The 22562-nt window shown below is 33.9% G+C and overlaps 1 protein-coding gene across 1 annotated transcript in view; it reads left to right on the top strand.

Moving 5' to 3' along the window:
- SLC25A31 (solute carrier family 25 member 31) overlaps positions 1-22562 on the top strand; it is a 28831-nt gene that overhangs the window by 4537 nt on the left and 1732 nt on the right. Inside the window, exons 2-5 of the mRNA XM_077139596.1 lie at positions 4981-5108; positions 14986-15103; positions 18508-18662; positions 20108-20233. Coding sequence (XP_076995711.1) covers positions 4981-5108; positions 14986-15103; positions 18508-18662; positions 20108-20233 — 527 coding nt within the window. The remainder of the gene's footprint in view (positions 1-4980; positions 5109-14985; positions 15104-18507; positions 18663-20107; positions 20234-22562) is intronic.

The raw sequence follows: 22562 nt of genomic DNA, 5'->3' as shown, positions 1-22562 counted from the left end.
CATACTGTCAAAATGTATTGGATCCCATATATATATCTAAATATTCCAGTCATCCCATTTTTGGCCAATGAATAACCTAGGATCTTTTTTCCCACCATTTCTATTCTAATTCTTATTTTTTCAGAATTAAATTGTTGGTGTTTTCTTAACTCTCCTTAAATTTTGGAGGGTCTATTTTTTTCTTAGCAATTAAGTCAGAAACTTAACATATTCTTTTAGCAGAGAAATCACAGTGACTGTTCTCTACCAGTTATGTGATATGAATTAGGAAACTGTTCATTTATTGGTTGATTAGAGTGTCAAAATACTCCTATAGTATCATTTCTGTTTTCCTCTTTATTCTAACCAAAAAATACTGTTATTATCCAGAATGGATTTTTATACACAAGCAGTCAAAATGTAATAGCTCTATATATGGAATCTCATAAACCTTGAAACCAAGTCCAGCCTTTCTCTTGCCTTGTAATTTTAAACAGTTTTTATGTAACCTCTTTCAGCCTCAATTTCCTCAGTTGTATAATGGGTATAATAGTACTTACCTGATAAGGTAGTTGTAAAGATTAAACAAGATGATGTATATAAAATATTTAACATGGTTTCTGTTGTACAGTTAGTGTTTAATGATTTTAACTATTTAATCATTATGCATTCCTAAACTTACAAACATCTGTGTTCCAGATGTTCATTTGTAAATGAGTTTATTTGGAATAAACTTCCATTACATATAGAGCAGATTTTTGTAATCTGTCTGTAAGAATCTAAAGTATAGATGAATAACTATAGTGCCTTGTGTATCTGAAGTATAGTTGAATACAATCCTGAAACTTGACTTGCAGTAATAATGAGAAAATGTATTCAGAATTCCACTCTGGATACCTTCCCCTTTGCACTTTTAGCAGGGAGATCAGAGTTCTAGCAGTATAGCCCAGCAGTAAGAGGCAAAGAAGAAAATGAGACTAAAACTTTTTAGTGCAGTGTATGGAAAAAGAGGTTAGAAAACAGATTCTTAACCTGGGATCCATAGCTTTGAGTCCATGAGTTCTGTGAAGTTATATGCAAAAATATTTTATGTGTGAGATTTTTTTCAGACATAGCCCATTAAAATTACCAGTTTTCCTGTTAAACTTCTTGGAATTTACTTTGTCTCTAGATTTTCATTGTGACATGGGCCTTTGTTTTGATGACTACTGCAGGTTTCTTTTTTTTTTTCATGCAAATGCAATTTTGCTGAAAGGAACACATTCCTCAGTCAATTCCAGCAAACTCCTTTAGTCACAAATCTGGCACTCTATCATGGTCTTGTGTTAATAACCAAATATCTTTCATCAAAACCTTCCATTTATATTTAATCAGTAATTTAAAGTTACACACCTTTGTACTCATATATGACACTCATTTGTGAAATAAATATTGATTCAATACTATCCTCATAATTACAGAATTATAGTTAATAACTCAGTCTAAAATGCACATGTTATATACTCAGTCAAGTAAATCAGCCATTTCCAATTGACCATTAATGTTTAAGACCCATGTGTAAAATGGGAACTCTGATACCTTTCTGATATATATTGTTTCTGAAGAAACAAAACATGAAAATTTCTTAAGTTATTAAAATATTGAAAATAAAGTTCTATAAAAGAAAAAAGGAAACATTACTTCAAAAAACTTCTGGGACAGTAATAACAACAGTAATAATGTGCGGGGAAATATTTTCACACATTTACTCTTCATAATCATTCCATGAGGTAGGTATCATCCACATTTTATAGATGAAAAAATGAATTAAAAACTATTTTTCTCTGGCACAGAGGAGTTAAGTAACTTACCCGAGATTGATCAGTCATTAAGTAATAAAGCTGGAACTCAAACCCAGGCAGTCTAGCTCAACAGTTCAGTCCCTTAACTACAATACTTTTTTGTAAATATTTTAATCACATTAATATTTTTTATACTAGACAGGATCAACTTTTTTTAATGGACGCAAAATAAAAATTTTAAAACCTGAGAAATGTAAGTAAATTATAAAGGAATATTTCTTGCTCGTCCAGGGTTATCCTGAATTACTGAGGAAGAATGGTGAATCTAATTTTGGGAGGTATTTTTAGTGATATTTTTAAGTTGGTAATTAACGAAAACATAAGAACATAGTTAATTGTATTTTTCAGAGGTCAGAACTCTGGAAGAGAGAGTACAGGAATTGAAATATGATTGTATAAATGACGTTAAAAAGTAAAATTTTATTTTCCTGACTACACTTTATAATAACACAGTGTCAGTTTCTTGACAGAGGATAAAGTCGATCTCTGAAGGAAAAACATTTTGGCAAGAGATTTGCCAATCTGATCAAGTGGAATTGAAATTGAAATCTTACATGGAAGGAGAGAAGCATCATTTGTTTGAAAAAAGACAAAAAACAACAAGTAATAAACTGAGTTTGGAAATAATACTATACAACAGAAAGGTACTAGAGTTCCCATTTTACACCTGACTCTTAAATATTAATGGCCCCTTGTAACTCTGCAAGTAAAATCATCATCCTCCCTGCTGCCTCCATAGTACATGACATCCAGGGGTGAAAATCTCTCTGACAGTGTGGGACATGACTCCCAGGATGAGCCTGGCCCTAAGCACCTTTGGATTGACAACGCCTTCCTGACCAAAAGGGGGAAAAGAAATGTAGCAAAATAAAGTATCAGTGGCTAAGAGAGTTCGAATAGAGTCAAGAAGATATTTTGGAGGCCACTCTTAAGTGAACTTCAGCTAGATACAGCTAAATACCAGGGTTTGCCAAAACCCAACCAAAATTATTAGTATTAACCCTAAAGAACACCTGGGGCTTTAGCTAAGATTCTATAAAAGTTTCACGTGCTAAGATTATTTTCCAGAAACCCACAAACTCTAGAGATAGGTTCCTAGGCCGGGTAAGTCCTGAAATCTAAAGGGGCCAGGCTCTCTGAGAACTTCAACTAGTTCCATCCCCCTATCCTATGTTGTCAACACTCCTTTCCAACATGAAAATGTTAGAATGGGCATCACCCAAATACCCCTAAGAATTGGAAGAAGGATCAAAGGAGAAGAAGGAATTTTAACAGAGAAGATAGAATTTAACAAATGAGTACGACTACTGAATCATTTTATTGATCCTTCTTTCAGTTTCCAGTGTCTTGGAGCAGCTAGAAGGAAAAGGTTAAGATTGTGGAACTGTAACCTATATAAAACTCTGAAATCTGTTCTATAACTACTTGTTAGATAAGTTACTTTAAAGTTTATTACTTTTTTGTATATATATTATATTTCACAATAAAAAATTGTTAAAAAATATATATACGTAAATGTATTAATGGCCATTTGGAAATGGCTAATTTAATTGGCCAAGTGATGATGTGGGTATTAAACTATGAGTTATTAATTATATTTATGGAATTAGGATTTTAATATTGTATCAGTATTTCATGGAATGAGTGCCATATATGAGAGTACAAAAGTTTGTAAGTTTGAATTATGTATTAAATATAAATGGAAGGTTTTGATGAAAGACATTTGGTAATTAACACAAGACCATGACAGAGTGCCAGATTTGTGACTAAAGGAGTTTGCTGGAATTGACTGAGAAATGTGTTCCTTTTAGCGAAATTGATTTGCGTAGAAAAAAAAAGAGCTTTGGAGTCAGACAGAAGACTGGTTCTAAATCCTGTTGCAGCTGTTTACTAACCTTGTCCTTAGACAAGTTTTTAAACTTTTTAAGTTTCAGTCTGCACCTGTTTAAAATGGGGACAATAAGAGAACTTACATCATAAACATAAATTGATAATTAAATGCAATATATATATATATATAAAGCCTTTGCCTGTACCTGGTAAAGTAAATGCGCAATAAGTGATAGTTATTACCATTACATATTAAATACCTTGGTAAAGACAACATCAGCTGGAATACTGATAAGGTTATTTCTGGGTTATTAAATACGATTCTTAATTGTCTTTATGCAACTGCTTTACATTCAGCTTAGGATTCAACAAAATTCTATGTTTTGTTTTTTTCCGCAAGGTATAATTATCTATTTAGCAACTAAATATCTTTCCTCCCCTGTACTTATCTTTTATCAATTTCTTAGCACAGACCCAGTCAACTATGACTATTTTCATTTGAATCTTTAACTTTAAAACACTGGTTGGTACTCTCCAAGCTAGAGCTAGAGGTATCCTATTAGAGTAGCAGGGTCAAACTACTTGATTTGCAATCTAATGAGAATAACCAAGGCCACTGAAAAGCTAGTCAACTATATTCTAGGGCAATTCTGAATTATTAGGATGCTCACAGATAAGAGTCTAAGGCACCTGTATTGGGCAAGCCTTTGAAATTGGTAGATTATTGGTCTCATAAGTTCCTTCCAAAAAAAAAAATTAAATTTTAAAGTTCCCTCTAGTTTCTCCTTTAGGCCTCTAGAGCATGCCTTGAATTGTAAATGATCCCTTTTCTGGCTAAATTCCAGCCCCCATTCATAATAGTTCCAGAATGTAAAGATAAGGATGTTGTAGATTCTTTTATCCCTTTCTTATTCTCATGAGTGTGTGCATAAACCAGTTAAGTGGATGTATTTGTTTTTTAAAGCATAGTCATTCCTATCAGCCTTATTACCGTAGTAATGGTACATCACAGTTTAGGAATGAGGCTAAAGGTTACCATCTCTCTGACCAGTACTAGTGAGCTCTTTTTTTCTACTGGTAAACCTAGATTCAAGTGATAATTTTCCATAGGTTTAGGGTACTCATGGCTTTTTGCTGGAAATTAACAAAATTGAAATGAAGCCAACACTGCTCTTTTTCTTCAGTGGAGACACACATTTTAGGAGTTTATTTTTCACATAAAAAAAGGTATAAATTTTAGATAATTCAAATAGCTAAATTTGTTAAAATCATGGAAATTATTCATTAATAGTGCAATACTGGTTTGTATTTAGTATGCTTTCTTTTATAGGTTTCTTCAGCTATTGGCGTGGCAATTTGGCAAATGTTATCCGGTATTTTCCAACACAAGCTCTAAACTTCGCTTTTAAGGACAAATACAAGCAACTTTTCATGTCTGGAGTTAATAAAGAAAAACAGGTAATTTATATGTATGTATGTATATATATATATGTTTTAACATTTTTTTGTGAAATATAAAATATACAAAAAAGCGATAAATTTCAAAGTACGTTTTAACAAGTAGTAGTATAACAGATTTCAATGTATGGTATGGGTTACAATTCTACAACTTCAAGTATTTTCTTCTAACTGTTCTAAGACACTGGAAACTAAAAAGAAATACCAACATAATGATTCAGTAGTCATATTCATTTGTTAAATCTTGTCTTCTCTGATTCAACTCCTCCTCTGATCCTTCTCCCATTCTTTAGGGAATCTTGGCAGATGGCCATTCTGACTTTCACATGTTGAAAAGGGTCTTTATTTTTAATTAAAAAATGTTTTTATTAGAGAAGTTGTGGGTTTACAGAACAATTACCATAAAATACAGGTGATTTCCCATATACCACCCTACCACCAACGCTTGCATTGGTGTGGAAAATTTGTTACAATTTGTTCTAGTTTGCTAGCTGCTGGTATGCAATATACCAGAAATGGAGTGGCTTTTTAAAGGGGGGATTTAATAAGTTGCTAGTTTACAGTTCTAAGGCCAGGAAAATGGGGTCTCAATTAAAACACCTCAGTAGCAGTGTCCAATCAGAGGCATCCGGGGAAAGAAAGATACCTTGGTTCAAGAAAGCCGATGAAGTTCAGGGTTTCTCTCTCAAGTGAGAAGGCACATCATGAACATAGTCAAGGCTTCTCTCTCAACTGGAAAGGCACATGGTGAACATGGCGTCATCTGCTAGCTTTCTCTCCTGGCTTCCCTTCACAAAGCTTCTTGGGAGGTGTTTTCCTTCTTCTCCAAAGGTTGCTGGCTGGTAGACTCTGCTTCTCGTGGTTGTGTCATCTCTGCTCTCTGAGAAATCTCTCACTTTCTCCAAAATGTTTCCTCTTTTATAGGATTCCAGTAAACTAATCAAGACCCACCCAAATGGGTGGAGACATGCCTTCACTTAACCCAGTTTAACAGCCGCTCTTGATTAAATCACATCTCCAGGGAAATGGTCTAATTACAGTTTCATATGCACTACTGAATAGGGATTAGAAGAAACGATTACCTTTACAAAATAGGATTAGGATTAAAACATGGCTTTTCTAGGGTACATACATCCTTTCAAACCAGCACACACCCCTTCCCTCTCATTTGATCATCCTCTCAATCTTCAGGGATATCTGGACAATGACCATTTTAACTTCTTCATGTTGATAGGGGGTGTTGACCTTATGGGGTAGGGGAATGCACTTGGTTGATGCTGTTGGAGAGAGTTTCAGGGCTTATCTGGCCTAGGAACCATCTGGAGAACATAGGTTTCTGAAAAATAAACTTAGTGAGTGAAATTTCTATAAGTTTCAGATAGAGATCTGGGTATTCTTTAGGGTTTACAAGAATACTGTTAGTTGGGACTTGGCATAACTTGGCAATTATCAATATCTAGCTGAAGCTTGCATAAGAATAACCTCAGTAGCCTCTTGACTGTATTTGAAATCTCTTAGCCACTGATACCTTATTTTTTATATTTCTTTTCCCCTTTAAGTCAGGTATGCATTGTTGATCCCAGGCTCATCCCTGGGAGTCATGTCCCACGTTGCCAGGGAGAACTTTCATCCCTGTACGTAATCTCCTACATAACAGGAAAGGTAATGATTTTCCTTGTAGAATGGGCTTAGAGAGAGAGAGAGGCCACATCTAAGTAACAAAAGAAATTCTCTGGAAGTAACTCTTAGGCATTATTATAGGTTGGCTTAGCTTCTCTGTTACAGGTAATTATATTTTAATGCCTCTAAAATTATCTAAAAATTAATTGTATGTGTCTTAGGAAGGGGATGCTTGAGTGGTAGAAAAATAATTAAAATAGAACTGTTTAATAGTAGCTGTTAATATTATGATATGTTTTAAGCTATAGAAATTATATATGAAGAGTATAAATTAATTATATTAACTTTTCAAGTTTCTGTAAACTTTAACACAACTTTAATAACTAAGATCTTCTGTATCAAGCCTTTCTTTCTCTGAATAAATATTAAATTTGATATAATTTACAAATTAGACTCACTCTTCTCCTGTACTGGAGAAATTCAGTATATTATCAGCTTTCCTTAAGCATGAGGCTTACCTACTACTGAGGTAATTTACTAAAAACCCTAAAGAAGTAAACTTTGGTTCTTCTTTATGACTGAGCATCTGCTTAGCTGGCTTTAAAGTATGAAGGAAGATCTAATCAAACAAAACATGAAAATGATAAATTTGTTAGAAAATTCTTTTTTTAAATTATAGAAGTGCTTTTTCCCCCAAGGTAATCAATCACTCCATTGATTACAAAAATCTCAATTTCAGAATTTCTAGTTCATATGAACTTTATATCGTCTATCCTAGTCTCCATTTGTTTTGCCACCTGCATATATACTGTAACACCTATGTTACTCTCTTTTACCTTCCTCCTCTTTTTTCCTTTCCCTCTCTCCCAAACCAAAGACCCACCTGTACTTGCAGATTTTTCCAAAGCAACTATCTGTGGAAGATTTCTTTGTTGCTGTTGCCTTTAGTTTCCCTTTGTTCTCTTTATTCCCTGCTTCTTATAATGTATTTTGTTGACAGATGTTTACTGATTTATTTGCACTGTCTTATGTATGGTAGGAGATATAAAAGTAATTAAGAAAATTCATTAGGCTTGAAATCAGAAGATCTGAATTTAAATCCTGACACTGCTTATTTAGCTGTGCAAGTTTTCAGAAGTCACTTTACTTCACTAATCTCCTGTTTACTCACCTGAAAACTTAACATAGTAATACCTACTTTATAGTTTTATTGTGAAGTTTTTGTAAGATTACATTTAGTGTTATACATAGTGCTGTGCTTTATGGTAGGCACTCAGTAAAATGTTCCTGTCTTCTTTAGCTGACAGCTCTAACGATTGGAACCTCCCTTGACTCAGAATCTTTTCTCCCTGAATTGATGGTCCCCAAGGCCACCATCAGTTTCAGTGATTCACTAGAAGAACTCATAGAACATAGAAAAACTGCTAGACCCACGGTTTAGTGCATTACAATGAAAGGATACAAATTAAAATAAGCAAAGGGAGAAGATGCATAGAGTGGAGTCTAAGAGAAAACAAGTTTAAGCTTCCAGTTGTCCTCTCCCAGTGAGTTCTCATAGTCAGCAGTTGTTTGTTCCGGAAACTTTGTGTGACAGTGAGTGCAAAGTGTTGCCAACCAGGGAAATTTATGTGCTGAAACATGGTTTTTTATCAGGGGTTAGTCATGTAGGCATGGAGCACCCACATGACTGATCTTAGCTACATCGTCTCTAGCCCTTCCCCTCTCCCACTCCCCTGAAGTCATACTTACACAGCATGCCCCAAAGCTCCAGGCATATGAAAACAGACATATATCATAAGTTATATAGTTACCATAAAGTATTTTGTGTGGCCTACTGCCTCACTTATATAAGGACGGTTTATCAGGCAGAACATTGCAAGGACTCAGAGGTTATCTCCCGGGAGCTGGACAAGGTCAGTCCTAAAGACCTTTGGGATGCCCAGGGTTTGGGCAACCCAGGCCTGCAGAGTTAAGCCTTTACTGAAAATTTCCTACTCCACTTCCTCAAAAAGATCATTCCTATAAGACTAAGCCGAATTGAGCAATTAACTTTTGAATTAATCAGAATATTTATGTTACAATACCTGTTCCTAACAGTGTAAATAACATAGCTCTTTAAGTTTTTTAAAATTTAACTTTGATGAATAAGGAAGTATTTACAAAGTCTCCTTGGGGGGATGGAAGAAAGGGGAAATATTCAACTTCCCCATTTGGAGAATTTCTGATATTGTCACAAGCAGTGGGGCCCACCAAATCAATAGGCTAAGCCCTCGATCTTGGGGTTTTCCCCTATGAAACTTATCCCTACAAAGGCTAGGCTAAGCTTACTTAAAATTAGGCCTGAGTCACCCCCAGAGAACCCCTCTTTCTCTCTAAGCCAACATGGCAAGTGAACTCACTGCCCTCCCTGCTGCATGGGCCATGAACTCAGTGTCCTTCCCCCGCCTACCTGGGACATGACTCCCAGGGGTGTAAACCTCTCTGGCAACATGGGACAGAAATCCCAGGATGAGCTGCTACCCAGCATCAAGGGATTGAGAAAATCTTCTTCACCAAAAGGGGAAAGAGTGAAATGAAACTAAAGTTTCAGTGGCTGAGAGATTTCAAACAGAGTCTAGAGGTTATCCTAGATGTTATTCTTACACATTATGTAGATATCCTTTTTTTAGTTATGGTATATTGGATTGGCTAGAGGGAAGTACCTGAAACTGTAGAGCTGTGTTCCAGTAGCCATGTTTCTTAGAGATGATTGTATAATCATAGAGCTTTTACGGTGTTGACTGTGTGATTGTGAAAACCTTATGTCTGATGCTCCTTTTATCTAGGGTATGGACAGCTGAGTAAAAAAATATGGATAAAAAATAAGCAAATAATAGGGGAAACAAAGGTTAAAACAAATTGGGTAGATTGAAATACTAGTGGTCAATGAGAGGGAGAGGTAAGGGGTATGGTATATATGAATTTTTTCTTTTTTATTTCTTCTACTGGAGTGATACAAATGTTCAAAAAAGTGATCATGGTGATGAATACACAAATATGTAATGATATTGTGAGCCATTCATTGTACACCATGTATGGAATGTTTGTATGTCAAGAATGTTTGTATGCTTGCATGTTAACTTTTTACAACAAAAATATTAAAATTAAAAAAAAATTTAATTTTGATCCTTGCCAGAAATCTGTAATAAATTACAATTTAGTAGAACCTGAATTGAAAACATTTTTAGTATACCTATAAAGAACATGTTGGGTTTTTTAATGTAAAGGTATTTGATCATAATAATGTAATACTTAAATAATATTTAATATTATAATACTTAATAGTATAATAATTAAATATTATTTACTCAGTTGAAATATTAATGACCCTTTTATTACTTCCCTTAGACATCAAAATTTTATCTCATCTTTGCCATCTCTGCCCCCAAAATATGTGAAAAAAAGAACTAAAAAAGAAAAATCAATATTTTTGGCTTTTTATCTGTTCTTAAAAGATACAGCAAAGGCAGAAAAAAATACAGTATGTGAATCTAAAACTTACCGCTACCACAAGGTATCACCACACACCTATCAGAAAAGTTAAATAAAAAATAGTGAGAAAGGGGATGCGAGGGTAGTTCAGTGGTAGAATTCTTACCTGCCATGCAGGAGACCCAGGTTCAGTTCCTGTCCACGCACTTCACAAAAAACAAACAGCAAAGTAAAAGAATCAAACAAAAATTCAATAGATGGTGCTGCAATAATGGGATATTCACATGGAAAAATAATGAAATGTGGGCCCACCATACAGCATACAAAAATAAATAAAGTAGTGAGAACAATAAACATTTGTAGGAATGAGAGAAACTGACTCACTCTTACATTACTGGTAGAAATTTAAAGTGATACTGCCACTCTAGAAAAGAGTGCAGCTGTTTCTTTCAAACTAATCGTGTGCTTACCATACATCCCAGCAATTGCATTCTTTGGCACTTGTCCTAGAGAAATGAAAACTTATGTTCATGCAAAAAACAATGTACACAATGAAGTTCATGGCAGCTTTTCTCATAATAGGCAAAATCTTGAAATAACCCAGATGCCCTTCAGCAGATGAATGGTTAAACAAACTATTGTACTTCACACCATGGAGAATTCAGCAATAAAAAGGAATGAACTTTTAATTCATGTAAAAATTCTGGATGCTAAATGAAAACAAGGCAATTTGGAAAGATTATATGCTGTTTGAGATGATTCTTGTAACATTCTTGAAATGATAAAATTATAGAGATGGAAAACAGAATAGTCGTTGCAAAAGGGAGACCAGTGTCTGTGGTTATGGAAGGATAGATAGTATGAGGAACAGTGTAGTGGAGCTGTGGTGGTAGTCATGTGAATCGCATATGTGGTAAAACTGCAGAGAATTAAATACACGTGGAAATAAGTCCATATAAAATGAGGAAATCGAAATAAATAGGTTTTTATAATGTCAAGTCCATGTACTATGGTTAACTGTTGCGAAAATTGGGTGAAGTATTAACAGGATCTCTGTATTATTTCTTAAAATTGCATATGAATCTACAGTTATCTAAAAATGTCAACAGTTAAGGATAAACAGGATTATTTTTCTTTGGAACCCTCAAATTCATCCTTCTCTTCCTTCCTAATTCCTCTCCATGCCCACTCCTTTTACAGTATAAGACTTGGAATTACTAACATAATTATGGATTATTTCTCTTCAGAACCCTCAAAACAGGATTATTTTTCTTCAGAACCCTCAAATTCGTCCTTCTCTCCCTTCCTGATTCCTCTCCATGCCCACTCCTTGTACAGTATAAGACTTGGAATTACTAACATAATAACAGAGACTTATTTATACCGACTACCTCTCCTTGCTCTATTCTTTTCAAGCTTAATTGTGGGGGGACAAGTTTACTTGTTACATAGACACATGCAGTATCATAAGTCAGCATATACAAATCCATCCTTCCTTTCTCCCTTTCCTTCCACCCTTCCTTCCTTTAATAATTTGGCTATTTATACATGTGGCTGCCTGTGTCATTTTTTCATAGTCCCCATTTCCACCATTAGAAGTATCCTAGTTTGAATGATAAATGATCATCTACCTAAAAAATCATTGATCTGCATTCTTTCTTTTACCTGGGAAGGAAGTAGAACGTAATATCTACTTAATAAACCTTTATACTGCGTTTCAAGTTTGGTTTTACTTACTTGGTTATAAGAAGCAGAGATTCACTAGGCTTACCTCAAGAAAAGGAAAAATTGTTTTATAATACACTGACACTAGCAGTTGAATCAGTGACCACTCTAGGAATCAAACTATATTCTCTTTCTTTTCCATGTCATCTGTCCCATCTCTCTCTAATGATTTGTTTTGTGGTCCATGTTTGCTCTGTTTTCTCATTATTACTTGCCTCTCTCGCTTACCTATATTTTGTTATTCCTTTTAAGTTCAGTGTTAATATCATGATGGTCCCTTCTCTGGATCAGAAGTTCTTAATCTGGGATCCATTGATGCTTTAGGAATACCTTAAAAACACTAAGAGTATATGTTTCTATATGTGTGATTATTTGGAAGAGATTTCAGCAGTCTCAGTGTAGTCTGAGACCTAAAAAAAGAAAGTTATCTAATAATTTTACATTTATGAACTTTCTCTAAAGTCAGATTCCCAAGAAAGAGACTCTGGACTGACTTACCTTTTTCTGCCAGGTCACAAATCATCTATTTACTAGCCTTTAAATTAGCTGCCCTTGGGTCAGATGCAGTCTACTGATCTAATACCTCTGTATGATTATGAAACATGGCTACCTATACAGTGAATCTGTGACTTTCACTTGAAAGGACCCTGGGAGGCTGGAAACAGTAATTGATATTTCTGGTACACTTCATTAGAGAAATATTTATTGAATGCATTGTTCTGGGCAAGGTCCCATGACTTGCTGTGTGAGATTAAAAAGATGAACTAAGAATCCTGTTCTCCAAAAAAAATGGAAAGCACCCAATGTCCATCAACTGATGAGTGGATAAATAAAATGTGATATAGCTATACAGTGGACAATTATACAGCATTATAAAGGAATGAATTACTGATAAATAATACGATATATATAGATGAACCTTGAAAACATGCTAAATGAAGGAAGCCAGTCACAAAAGACCATGTTTTGTGGGCCCATTTATGTTAAATGTACGAAATAGGCAAATCCGGTAGACACAGAAAGTAGATTAGTGGTTACCTAGGGCTTGGAAGTGAGGTGGTGGAGAGGGGGTGGGCAGTAACTACTAATGGGTTTGAGGTTTCTTTTTTTGAGGTGATTAAACTTCTGAAAGTTTGATGGTTGCACAGCTTTGTGAAAACATTAAAACTCATCAAAATTATTACATGGGTGAATTATTTGATAAATGAATTATATCTTAATAAAGTTGTTATAAAAAAATAATCCTGACACCAAGAAATTTACATCAATAAGGACGTGTAAGTGAAGACAAGTACACAAATAATTATAAATTGAAAGTAGAAAGTGATTGAAATACTATTGAACACATTAACACATTTTACATATTGATCATGTGATTTGCCTTTATTTGACAGAGTTGAGGTACTTTTGGGAAGAGGGTATGATTACATATAGTTTTGAGTGGATTGAAGATCTCATAGAATAGGTAGAATTTGAATTAGGGCATGAAGCAACAAATATTTTTTTAAACAAATATTTTTTTGTTTAAAAAGTTTGGAAGGATGTTCCAGGCCAAGAGAAAATAGAGAGTTCCAAAATTGTCTGAGACTTAAAAACTATTATTAAAAGTAAGAGCCAGACCTGATAAACCCTGAAACCCAGAGTTACCATTATTTCCAAGAGCATCAACCAGTTGCATTCCTGTACCCCATAATGTCAATACCCCTTTTCCACATGAAGAAGTTAGAATGGTCATTGCCCACATATATCCCTAAAGATTGGGAAGAAGGATCAAGGGAAAAGGAGGAATTTAACAGAGAAGACAGGATTTTACAAATGGGTATGACTGTCAAATCGTTATATTGATACTTCTTTTTAGTCTCCAGTGTCTTAGAGCAGCTAGAAGAAAATACCTAAAGTTGTAGAATTGTAACCCATACCATACATTGAAATCTGTTATATTACTACTTGTTAAAATGTACTTTGAAATTTATCGCTTTTTTGTATATATTATATTTTAGAATAAAAAATGTTAATAATAATATAACAGGGAGAAAATTTACAAAATAAGAGCCAGAGAGTAAATCAGAAAACTGAACTTGATGAGAACATTATTTACTTTAATGTTTTTAATGATTATGATAGCCGTGTAGCCTTAATTTTCCATAATTCCAATTCAGATACTTCTCTCATCTGCCCTACATATTGAAAAGGAGTCTGCCAGACTTGAGGCAGGGCATATTTTAAATGTTTATAAAAAGAACTGTTTCTTTAACTAGCCCATGTGAGCCAGTAGAACAGCAAGGCCTAACACATGCACCATTTAAATCACATCATTAATTTCTACCAATTCCATGTCAGCATTTGAACATGATTAAATATATGTTTTTGAGTTCAAATTTAATTCTACTAAAATTACAAAATGAATTTGGGGCATTATGAAATATTACTGGATCTCCCCCAAATGGGCACCACTGAAGTTTCCATATATGCCTAACAATTTAGTCATACCTAACACTGTTAGTAACAAAAATTTCGTGTAGTTTAAAGAGATCATTATCCTTTGTGGCCTCTCTTGTGATCCTTGGCTGCTTTTACTAGAAACTGTTAAAATATCCTAGAATTTTAGCGTGTCATATCTATACTACATCTCCCAGACTGCCTGCTGGGAAACAAAGATTACATGGATATGAAGAGAAATATTTTGGATTTCTCTCCATATCCATATAAAAATTTTTCCCTACATGCTCATTGAAGTTTGTTTAGTATCCATTGAGAAATACAATAAAGCACAGTATATTAATGAAAAAATATTTGGTAAAAGAAAGTTAGATTTTAATATCTGATAACATATTTGAATTTTAAAATCTGTATAAAGATACGGCTTTTTTTTCTTCCCTCTTAAATTATTCCTTACTATCCATTTATAAAGAAAAATAATTTGTTACTTACAGGTATTTATTTTATAAAAGCAGTTTGTAGATCTGACTTTTTAACCTTTATAGAAATAAGAACTTACCAACTATTTTAAACAAGTCAGATTCTATAGTTTAATAACTACTTTTTAATTAATATGTTTCAGTTCTGGAGGTGGTTTTTGGCAAACCTGGCTTCTGGTGGAGCTGCTGGGGCAACATCCTTATGTGTTGTATATCCACTAGATTTTGCCCGAACTCGATTAGGTGTTGACATTGGAAAAGGTACGGGATTTGGGGAAATACAACTCTAATAACGTCATTGTGTTTTGAACCATGCAGTATTTATTGTAGAGTTATATTGGAACAACATTGTTAGTAAATATTTTTACTACTATTTGGTTGAGAGTAAAAATTTTACTCTCAACTGAATAATAGTCATAGAAACTAAAGTAAATTACTTATTTCTTTTTTTCTTAAAAGACAGAAGGGGCTATCTAACACTGTACTAAGAAAACAGCAAATATGAAGACTGTTTTTTTTCTTGGAGAGCCAACTCTCAGATCTTTCTATGCACTTGCTTCTGACTCAGCTATGGCTGCTCTCTAGTTAGACAGCTGTGATCCTAGGGATTCCCTTTGCCTCTGTTCTTATTTATTTTATCATATCTTCCTATTCCTTTGTTATATCCTTGTTTGGGTAGAGTATGTTTCTGGTAACTTCATGTGAAAGTAAATAGATAAATTGAGATTTGCATTGTCTAAAAATATTTGTTTTGCCCCCTTACATGATTAATTTTTGGCCATATATAGAAATGTGGGTTTAAAATAATTTTCCTTCATAATTTTGAAATCATTACTTTGACTTCTAGTTTCTAGTGTAGCTCTTAAGAAATTGGATCTCTGTCTTCCTCCTCATCCTTTTTTATCTGACCTTTTTCCTTTTTTTGTTACTTTCTGTCCCTGATAGTCTGACATGGCACTCTTTTTTTTTTTTTGTTTTTTGTTTTTTGTTTTTTTTTTTTTTTTTTTTTTTAGGAAAGACAGAGAGAAGGAAGGAAGGATGGAAGGAAGGAAGGGAGGAAGAAAGGGAAACATCTTTAAACATTTTCTTGTTTTATTGTATTTTGTTTGTTTGTTACATGGGCTGGGGCCGGGAATCGAACCGAGGTCCTCCGGCATAGCAGGCAAGCACTTTGCCCGCTGAGCCACCGCGGCCCGTGACATGGCACTCTTGATGTGAGTTTTGTTTTTTTTCAATAACCATGGAGATCACTCAGTTGGCCCCATTCAATCTGGAGCCTGGTGTTCAGTTCTAAGAATGGTGGAGTAAGTGACTTGTCTGCTTAGAGTGATGATGGGAATTGATCATCCATCTGTTCCTTTCCTTTTACTCCAGAAGTAGTAATCTAATTTCTAAGTCTTTCTGGGGTTATTGGGAGCAAAGGAGCTTGTTTCTCAACAATACCTCCCTTTGCAAGAAAATAGGTTTCAGCATTCTCTACTCTACTAACTGAATTAGCACTTCTCCATCTTGCAAAAAAGTTATTCATTTCATTTTCTGTCACGTACTCTTTGTCTATGTGGTTTAAATCCATTTTATTCACTTATCCTATCATTTTATAGGGTTTCTTCAAGGAGCATAAGTTCACTCAGCAAATATTTATTGAGTACCTGCATGAACAAGGCCTTCCCCTACATAAGGGTTTGCGTGCGTGTGTGTGTGTGTGTGTGTAAACCATACAAGACATAGAGCTCATGCCCCATGTAACTTATAGTCAAGAGGAGGATACAAATAATAAAAAATAAACAAATGACTAAAATATACTGTCACTTAGAGATAAATGCTATAAAAAAAATAATTAGGAAAAGAGAGTGACCCCAAGTTTAGATCAGAGAAAATGTTTGAGAAGAGATAGTAGTTGAGAAAAAATGAAAATTTGATTTCCATCTCTTGTGTTTAACTAGAAGTCCAAATTTTCTTCTTAATAAAAAATGAAAAACTCATCCTTTCTTATTTGGTATCTTATTTTGAATTCTGGAGTTTGTTTTTTTCTCTCAAAATTATTAGAGCACAGTTTATGTTAGAAGACCACATTCTACATAGAAGAGTTAAAACATTGTCAAATTCTAGGTCAAAAAAGCAAAAAATTTATATTTTGACTAGTGCATTTCTTAATGTAACTTACGTAGACACCTTAATTGAACACCGTAAGTATATGGAACCTTGAGTAGGGCATGAGATTTTCTTGGTTTGTCCAGAGTGATGCCCCGATAAATCCCAGAGTGATTTGAACAGTGAATAAAAAAGTATTTGCAGAGTCCCCTTTGGGGAATGGTGAGATAGGGGAAAATTCAGCTTCCCCAGGTTGAATTCTTGATATTCTCACAAGCAGGGGGACAACCAAATCTATAGGCTGAGCCCCCAATCTTGGGGTTTGTTCATATGAAACTTAATCCCACAAAGGATAAGTCAGGCCTACTTAAAATTAGGCCTAAGAGTCACCCTCAAGAGAACCATTTTTGTTGCTTAGATGTGGCCTCTCTCTCTCCAGCCAACACAACAGGCAAACTCACTACCCTCCCCCTGTCTACGTGGGACATGACTCCCAGGGGTGTGGACCTTCCTGGTAACGTGGGACAGAAATCCTAGAATGAGCTGAGACTCAGCATCAAGGGATTAAGAAAACCTTCTCAGCCAAAAGGGGGAAGAGAGAAATGAGAAAATAAAGTGTTAATGACTGAGAGATTCCAAACAGAGTCGAGAGGTTATCCTGGAGGTTACTCTTAGGCATTAAATAGATTATCACCTTGTTAGTCAAGATGTAATGGAGAGACTGGAAATGTAGATCTGTGTTCCAGTAGCCATGTTTCTTGATGATTGTATAATGATACAGCTTTCACAATGTGACTGTGTGATTGTGAAAACCTTGTGTCTGATGCTCCTTTTATCTACCTTATCAACAGATGAGTAAAATATATGGAATAAAAATAAATAATAGGAGGAACAAATGTTAAAATAAATTTAGATTGAAATGCTAGTGATCAATGAAAGGGAAGGGTAAGGGGTATGGAATGTTTGGTTTTTTTCTGTTATCTTTTTATTTTTCTGAATTGATGGAAATGTTCTAAGAAATGATCATGATGATGAATATGCAACTATATGATGATATTGTGAATTCACTGATTATATAGAAGGGAATGATCAATAGTTAAAAAAGAAAATTCTAGGTCAAGAGAAAAGAAAACAAACACTAGAAAAATCTGACACTGCATCTAAAATGTTAGCTACCCCAAGATGTGGGTCTTCCTCTTTTTGCCTGCCAGCTGAAACCAGTTCTTGAGTTTTTCATTCCTCAGTTAGTAACTGCTGATAATTTTATTGAAATATTTTAAGTCAGATTGCTTCAATTAGAAACGTTTCATGAGAGATTAGTACTTTCAGTTGAATTCTTCTAAGGCACTGCTTGAAATCTGAATAATCTTTAAATGAATGGAAAGATTTATTTTCTTTTTATTTTTTATTTTTATTTTTGGAAAGCTTTTGATATGTGCCTTCTTTGTTAGAAATATTTCTGAGTGGCAATTCAGGAAAATTTAAGTCTATAAAATGTTTAATTAATTTATTTTTATTAAAGTGTTTATCTGATATATGATGTTGCTAATAAATGTTGAATGGCTTTATTTTAGGTCCTGAAGAACGACAATTCAAGGGTTTAGGTGACTGTATTATGAAAATAGTAAAATCTGATGGAATTGTTGGTTTATACCAAGGTTTTGGTGTTTCGGTTCAGGGCATTATCGTGTACCGAGCCTCTTACTTTGGAGCTTATGACACAATAAAGGTATTTTGGGAGTTTTAACTGGTTCATTTATATAAATAAATAAGTGGTTCATTTATTTTTAGTCAAAAGATGTGTTTACTTATAAAATTAGAAAAATCGATAATAATGAAATAAATAAGGAATTTAAGGAATTCTTTAATCATTACTTTGTATAACCTTATTAAATTTTAATTATATTATGGTTCTGACTTTAGATGTAAGTGTGTATTAGACTTTTATGGTTTTTGCCCAGAAAGAATCATCTTGCATCACTTTGCAAATGGAAAATATGACTAGGTTTAATCATAATCAAATCTTTGGAATATAGAATCCATCTTCTAATCATTTTTCTGATTTTATATTAATTTTATTATAATTTTTTTTGCATGTAAATTGTCAAAATCAATTTACTATCATTTTGGAAAGTAGGCAAGGTACTTTAATAATTAAATAGAATGTATGTTACTATACCACAGTTATCTATTGGGGACTGTTAGATTTGTGATTTCTAGGTTGTTTTGCAATTTGCCTTGGCATTTCAGATCTTAATAGTACTTCCAAAAGGATCAGGGAAAGATTGTAATAATGGTTAAAAATTTTTTGAACTGTTACCTAGTTTTAGGAAACTTGGTAAGTACTTTACATCTTCACTGTGTTCTGGGATAGCTTTTAATATCCCCAGTTTTAAAATAAATAACCTAGAACAGTTAAGTAACTTACTAAGTGACAGGCAAATCCTGTGCTCTTAACCACTGTATCAAAATGCTTCCAGAAGCAATGAAATTTTTATTGGTACTGTATATTAATAAATAAGATTAAAGCTTGAAGAAAAAAATTTATAATTAGTTTACATATTATCTCTGCTCTCCCATATTAGCATACATGTAATTGAGTGTCATTTTTATTGTGGTCTGGATAGATAATGTTTAGTTTTTAGTGTGTTTTAGATATGGTAATGGGAATTACAGGATCTCATGTACATTTACTTATAGTCACAAGATTAAACATACAGAAAAAATGTATGTTTAATTTTCCTTGGCTTTCCTCTGTTATTACCTTCAGTGGTTGTGAAATTTAGTAATGTAATTCTTCCCTAGCTTAGAGCTTTAAACTGATGAAAAGCTGCTCATTGAATATCATCTATTGATGATAATGAACATGCATTTTTTTCAACTCTATGAGAAAGAGTCTTAGAAAAACTTTTTTGGCTACTCCTGTCATCCCTAGTTTTAGATGCTATTCTTAACAAATTCTTTGTAATAGCACATATACTTTTGAAATGTAGTCATGTATGGCATCCCCCTTTCTTAATGATCTCCTGTTATTTTTAATCACATTGAACATCTGTTTTTGTCTCATTTTAAATATAATTGAGTCCTCATATATTTATAAGAATTGCCCTTTAACTTAGGAAATAAGATATTTTGGAGATTAGATGGTTACTTTATAACACTTTTCTTTTCTAGGGCTTATTACCAAAACCAAAGGAAACTCCATTTCTTGTCTCCTTTTTCATTGCTCAAGTTGTGACTACATGCTCTGGAATACTCTCTTATCCCTTTGACACAGTTAGAAGACGTATGATGATGCAGGTATTTTATATTATTTGTATGTTTAATTGAGCTTTGTAACATCTCTGGTATCCAGGTATCATTTATTCAAATTTTAGGGCAATTTTGGTTGAAAATGATGTCGTAGGTTTTATCTGTCTAAAATAAAGGTAGGTTTTATCTGTGTTATGTCTTGTATTCTTTCCTATCCAAAAACAGCCATCAGAAAGCAAAGTTTCTTCCTTACCCACCGTCAGAACATATAGAAATACTTTCTACTTCAGTAGCATACATTGTGTGGAAAGTGGAGGGGGGTGGCAGAGATTGGATTAGTAAAGTCTGTCTTACTGAGATGTTAGATGAACTAGAGTAAACCCAGTCATGAGCTATTGATGAATGTAATGAGTTGTTATATTATATTTTAATAGAAGTAAATCATTATGAGCTCTAAGGATGAAAACTTGTTAATAATTACCCAAGTTCTAAATAAAAATTGCCAAGCCAAATTTTGGCTACATTCAGCCAAGTTTTCAGTCACTTTAAAACAAAGATCTTGATGACATCCATCTTACATTTGGGTAGTATATCTGCTTCTAGTAGAGAGGAAGCAGGATTCCCCCACTATGGCAGCACGTGAACACAGGAGAGGGGTGCTACATATAGAACATCTCTTTGCAGACTGAGACCCATTGGCTTTTAGGAACCAAGGCCTACTAGTGAAGGTAACCCTGCCCTGTCTCTTCTCAATGAATCCTGGCATCTCAATGCTGCGTTTTTATGTTGGGTGGAAGGTGGAAGTTGAAAGTGATGAACTTGAATATTTAGCTGATGAGATTTCCAAGCTAAGTACGCAAAGCGGAGCCTGGTTTCTCCTTGCAGCTTAAAGTGAAATGCAAGAGGAAAGAGATAAGCTGAGAAGTGGACTCTTAAGCACAAAGAAACCAGAAATTGATTCTTTGGAAAATTCTGAGCATATCCTCATAGTATACTCTGAAACTAGTGCCAGAAGTGGGTTTATCCTCCCTGAGCTTCGCGACTAGTCCCTGGTGAATAGGGCTTTATGTGAGGGTTTAACTGAACGTGGATCCAGTAAGCCATTTCAGTGCAAGTCAGAATTGGAGGTACATTTATGCAGGAAGAAGCTATGAAAAGTCCTTCTGTGTGATAGATTGAATCCCTGTGGACTATATACAAAGATAGATGACAAGTTTTTGCAAGATTTGTATCAACAGAACCACTGCCTTCCTGGACTGAGAACTGGGACGGGAGTAATGAAGGAAGGGCAGAACTATGGAAGCCAAAGTCTGGATCAAAGAGATTGCCTCAAGCTTTTTAATCTATATTTGTTTGTTTATTTTTATAATCATGGATAATTTATGGAATCAAAATAGAATTTAAAGATAAAGATATATTATGAGTTTAGAAAGATGCCAATGATAATGAACTCTTCCATGAATCAAGTTATAATTAATTATAAAATCCTCTGGATAAGGAATAAATTTTAATGTCTCCTCCTATAACACCTAGCACAATTTTATCCATGTAGATTATTAAATAATATGTAAATTTTGAAATCTTGAAAAAGATTGTTGCGTTTACTGTTACCATCCACCAGTTGCTAGTTGTATGCTGTGGATTGGTAATGACAATATATACTTTATAAATTTGTGAATTCACTACACAAACCCCTCAAGCATAGTAGTAACATGAAATCCAGTGAATATTTTTTCTGATATCTTTTTTTTCTTATAAAACTAGTCATGTTCTCTTTCCAAAGTAACAGTCTTAAAGGATGCTAAAACCTGAGATTTAGGTCACCATAAATGCCTAAAAATGTCTTTCTAGCAAAGCCATGTTTCCCCAGTGTAAGAAGAAACTAATGCATCTAAGCTTTTTTAATGCTAAAAAAAGATCATCATCCACCTTAAAACCAATATAACTTCATCTTTTTTTATCAGGTAGTTGAATAAAGGAAAAATATTACCTAAATGAACAGTCTTGCAGTTATTATACTAGTTTCCATGACCTCAAAAACTTCATGGTTGGTATAGAGGAACTATAGAGAATTTCAACCAAGTTCCCTTTCTCTTATTGTCTGTCCTGCTTTTCAGAATTGGGATGTAGTGTTAACCTGTGTTCACTGTAAAGGAACTGTATGAAGTACCATAAAAACTTGACAAAAAGCATTTTAAAGCCAAGTAAATGCAAATACATACATATAGACTAGTCACAGTTACATTAGAATTCTCTTAAAGTAGTTTAAAAACTTCTTGTCATTTTTATAGCATATTTTTAAAAATAAGCTATTTTCTGAATTAAGTATTCTTTTTTAAAATGAGTTACTCAAATCCAAGGTGTAAAGAATAATTAT

The sequence above is a fragment of the Tamandua tetradactyla genome, chromosome 22 (genome assembly GCF_023851605.1).
Source record: "Tamandua tetradactyla isolate mTamTet1 chromosome 22, mTamTet1.pri, whole genome shotgun sequence".
Classification (NCBI taxonomy): Eukaryota; Metazoa; Chordata; class Mammalia; order Pilosa; family Myrmecophagidae; genus Tamandua; species Tamandua tetradactyla.
The sequence above is the reverse complement of the archived record's forward strand: the minus strand, read 5'-3'. Positions and strand labels throughout refer to the sequence as shown.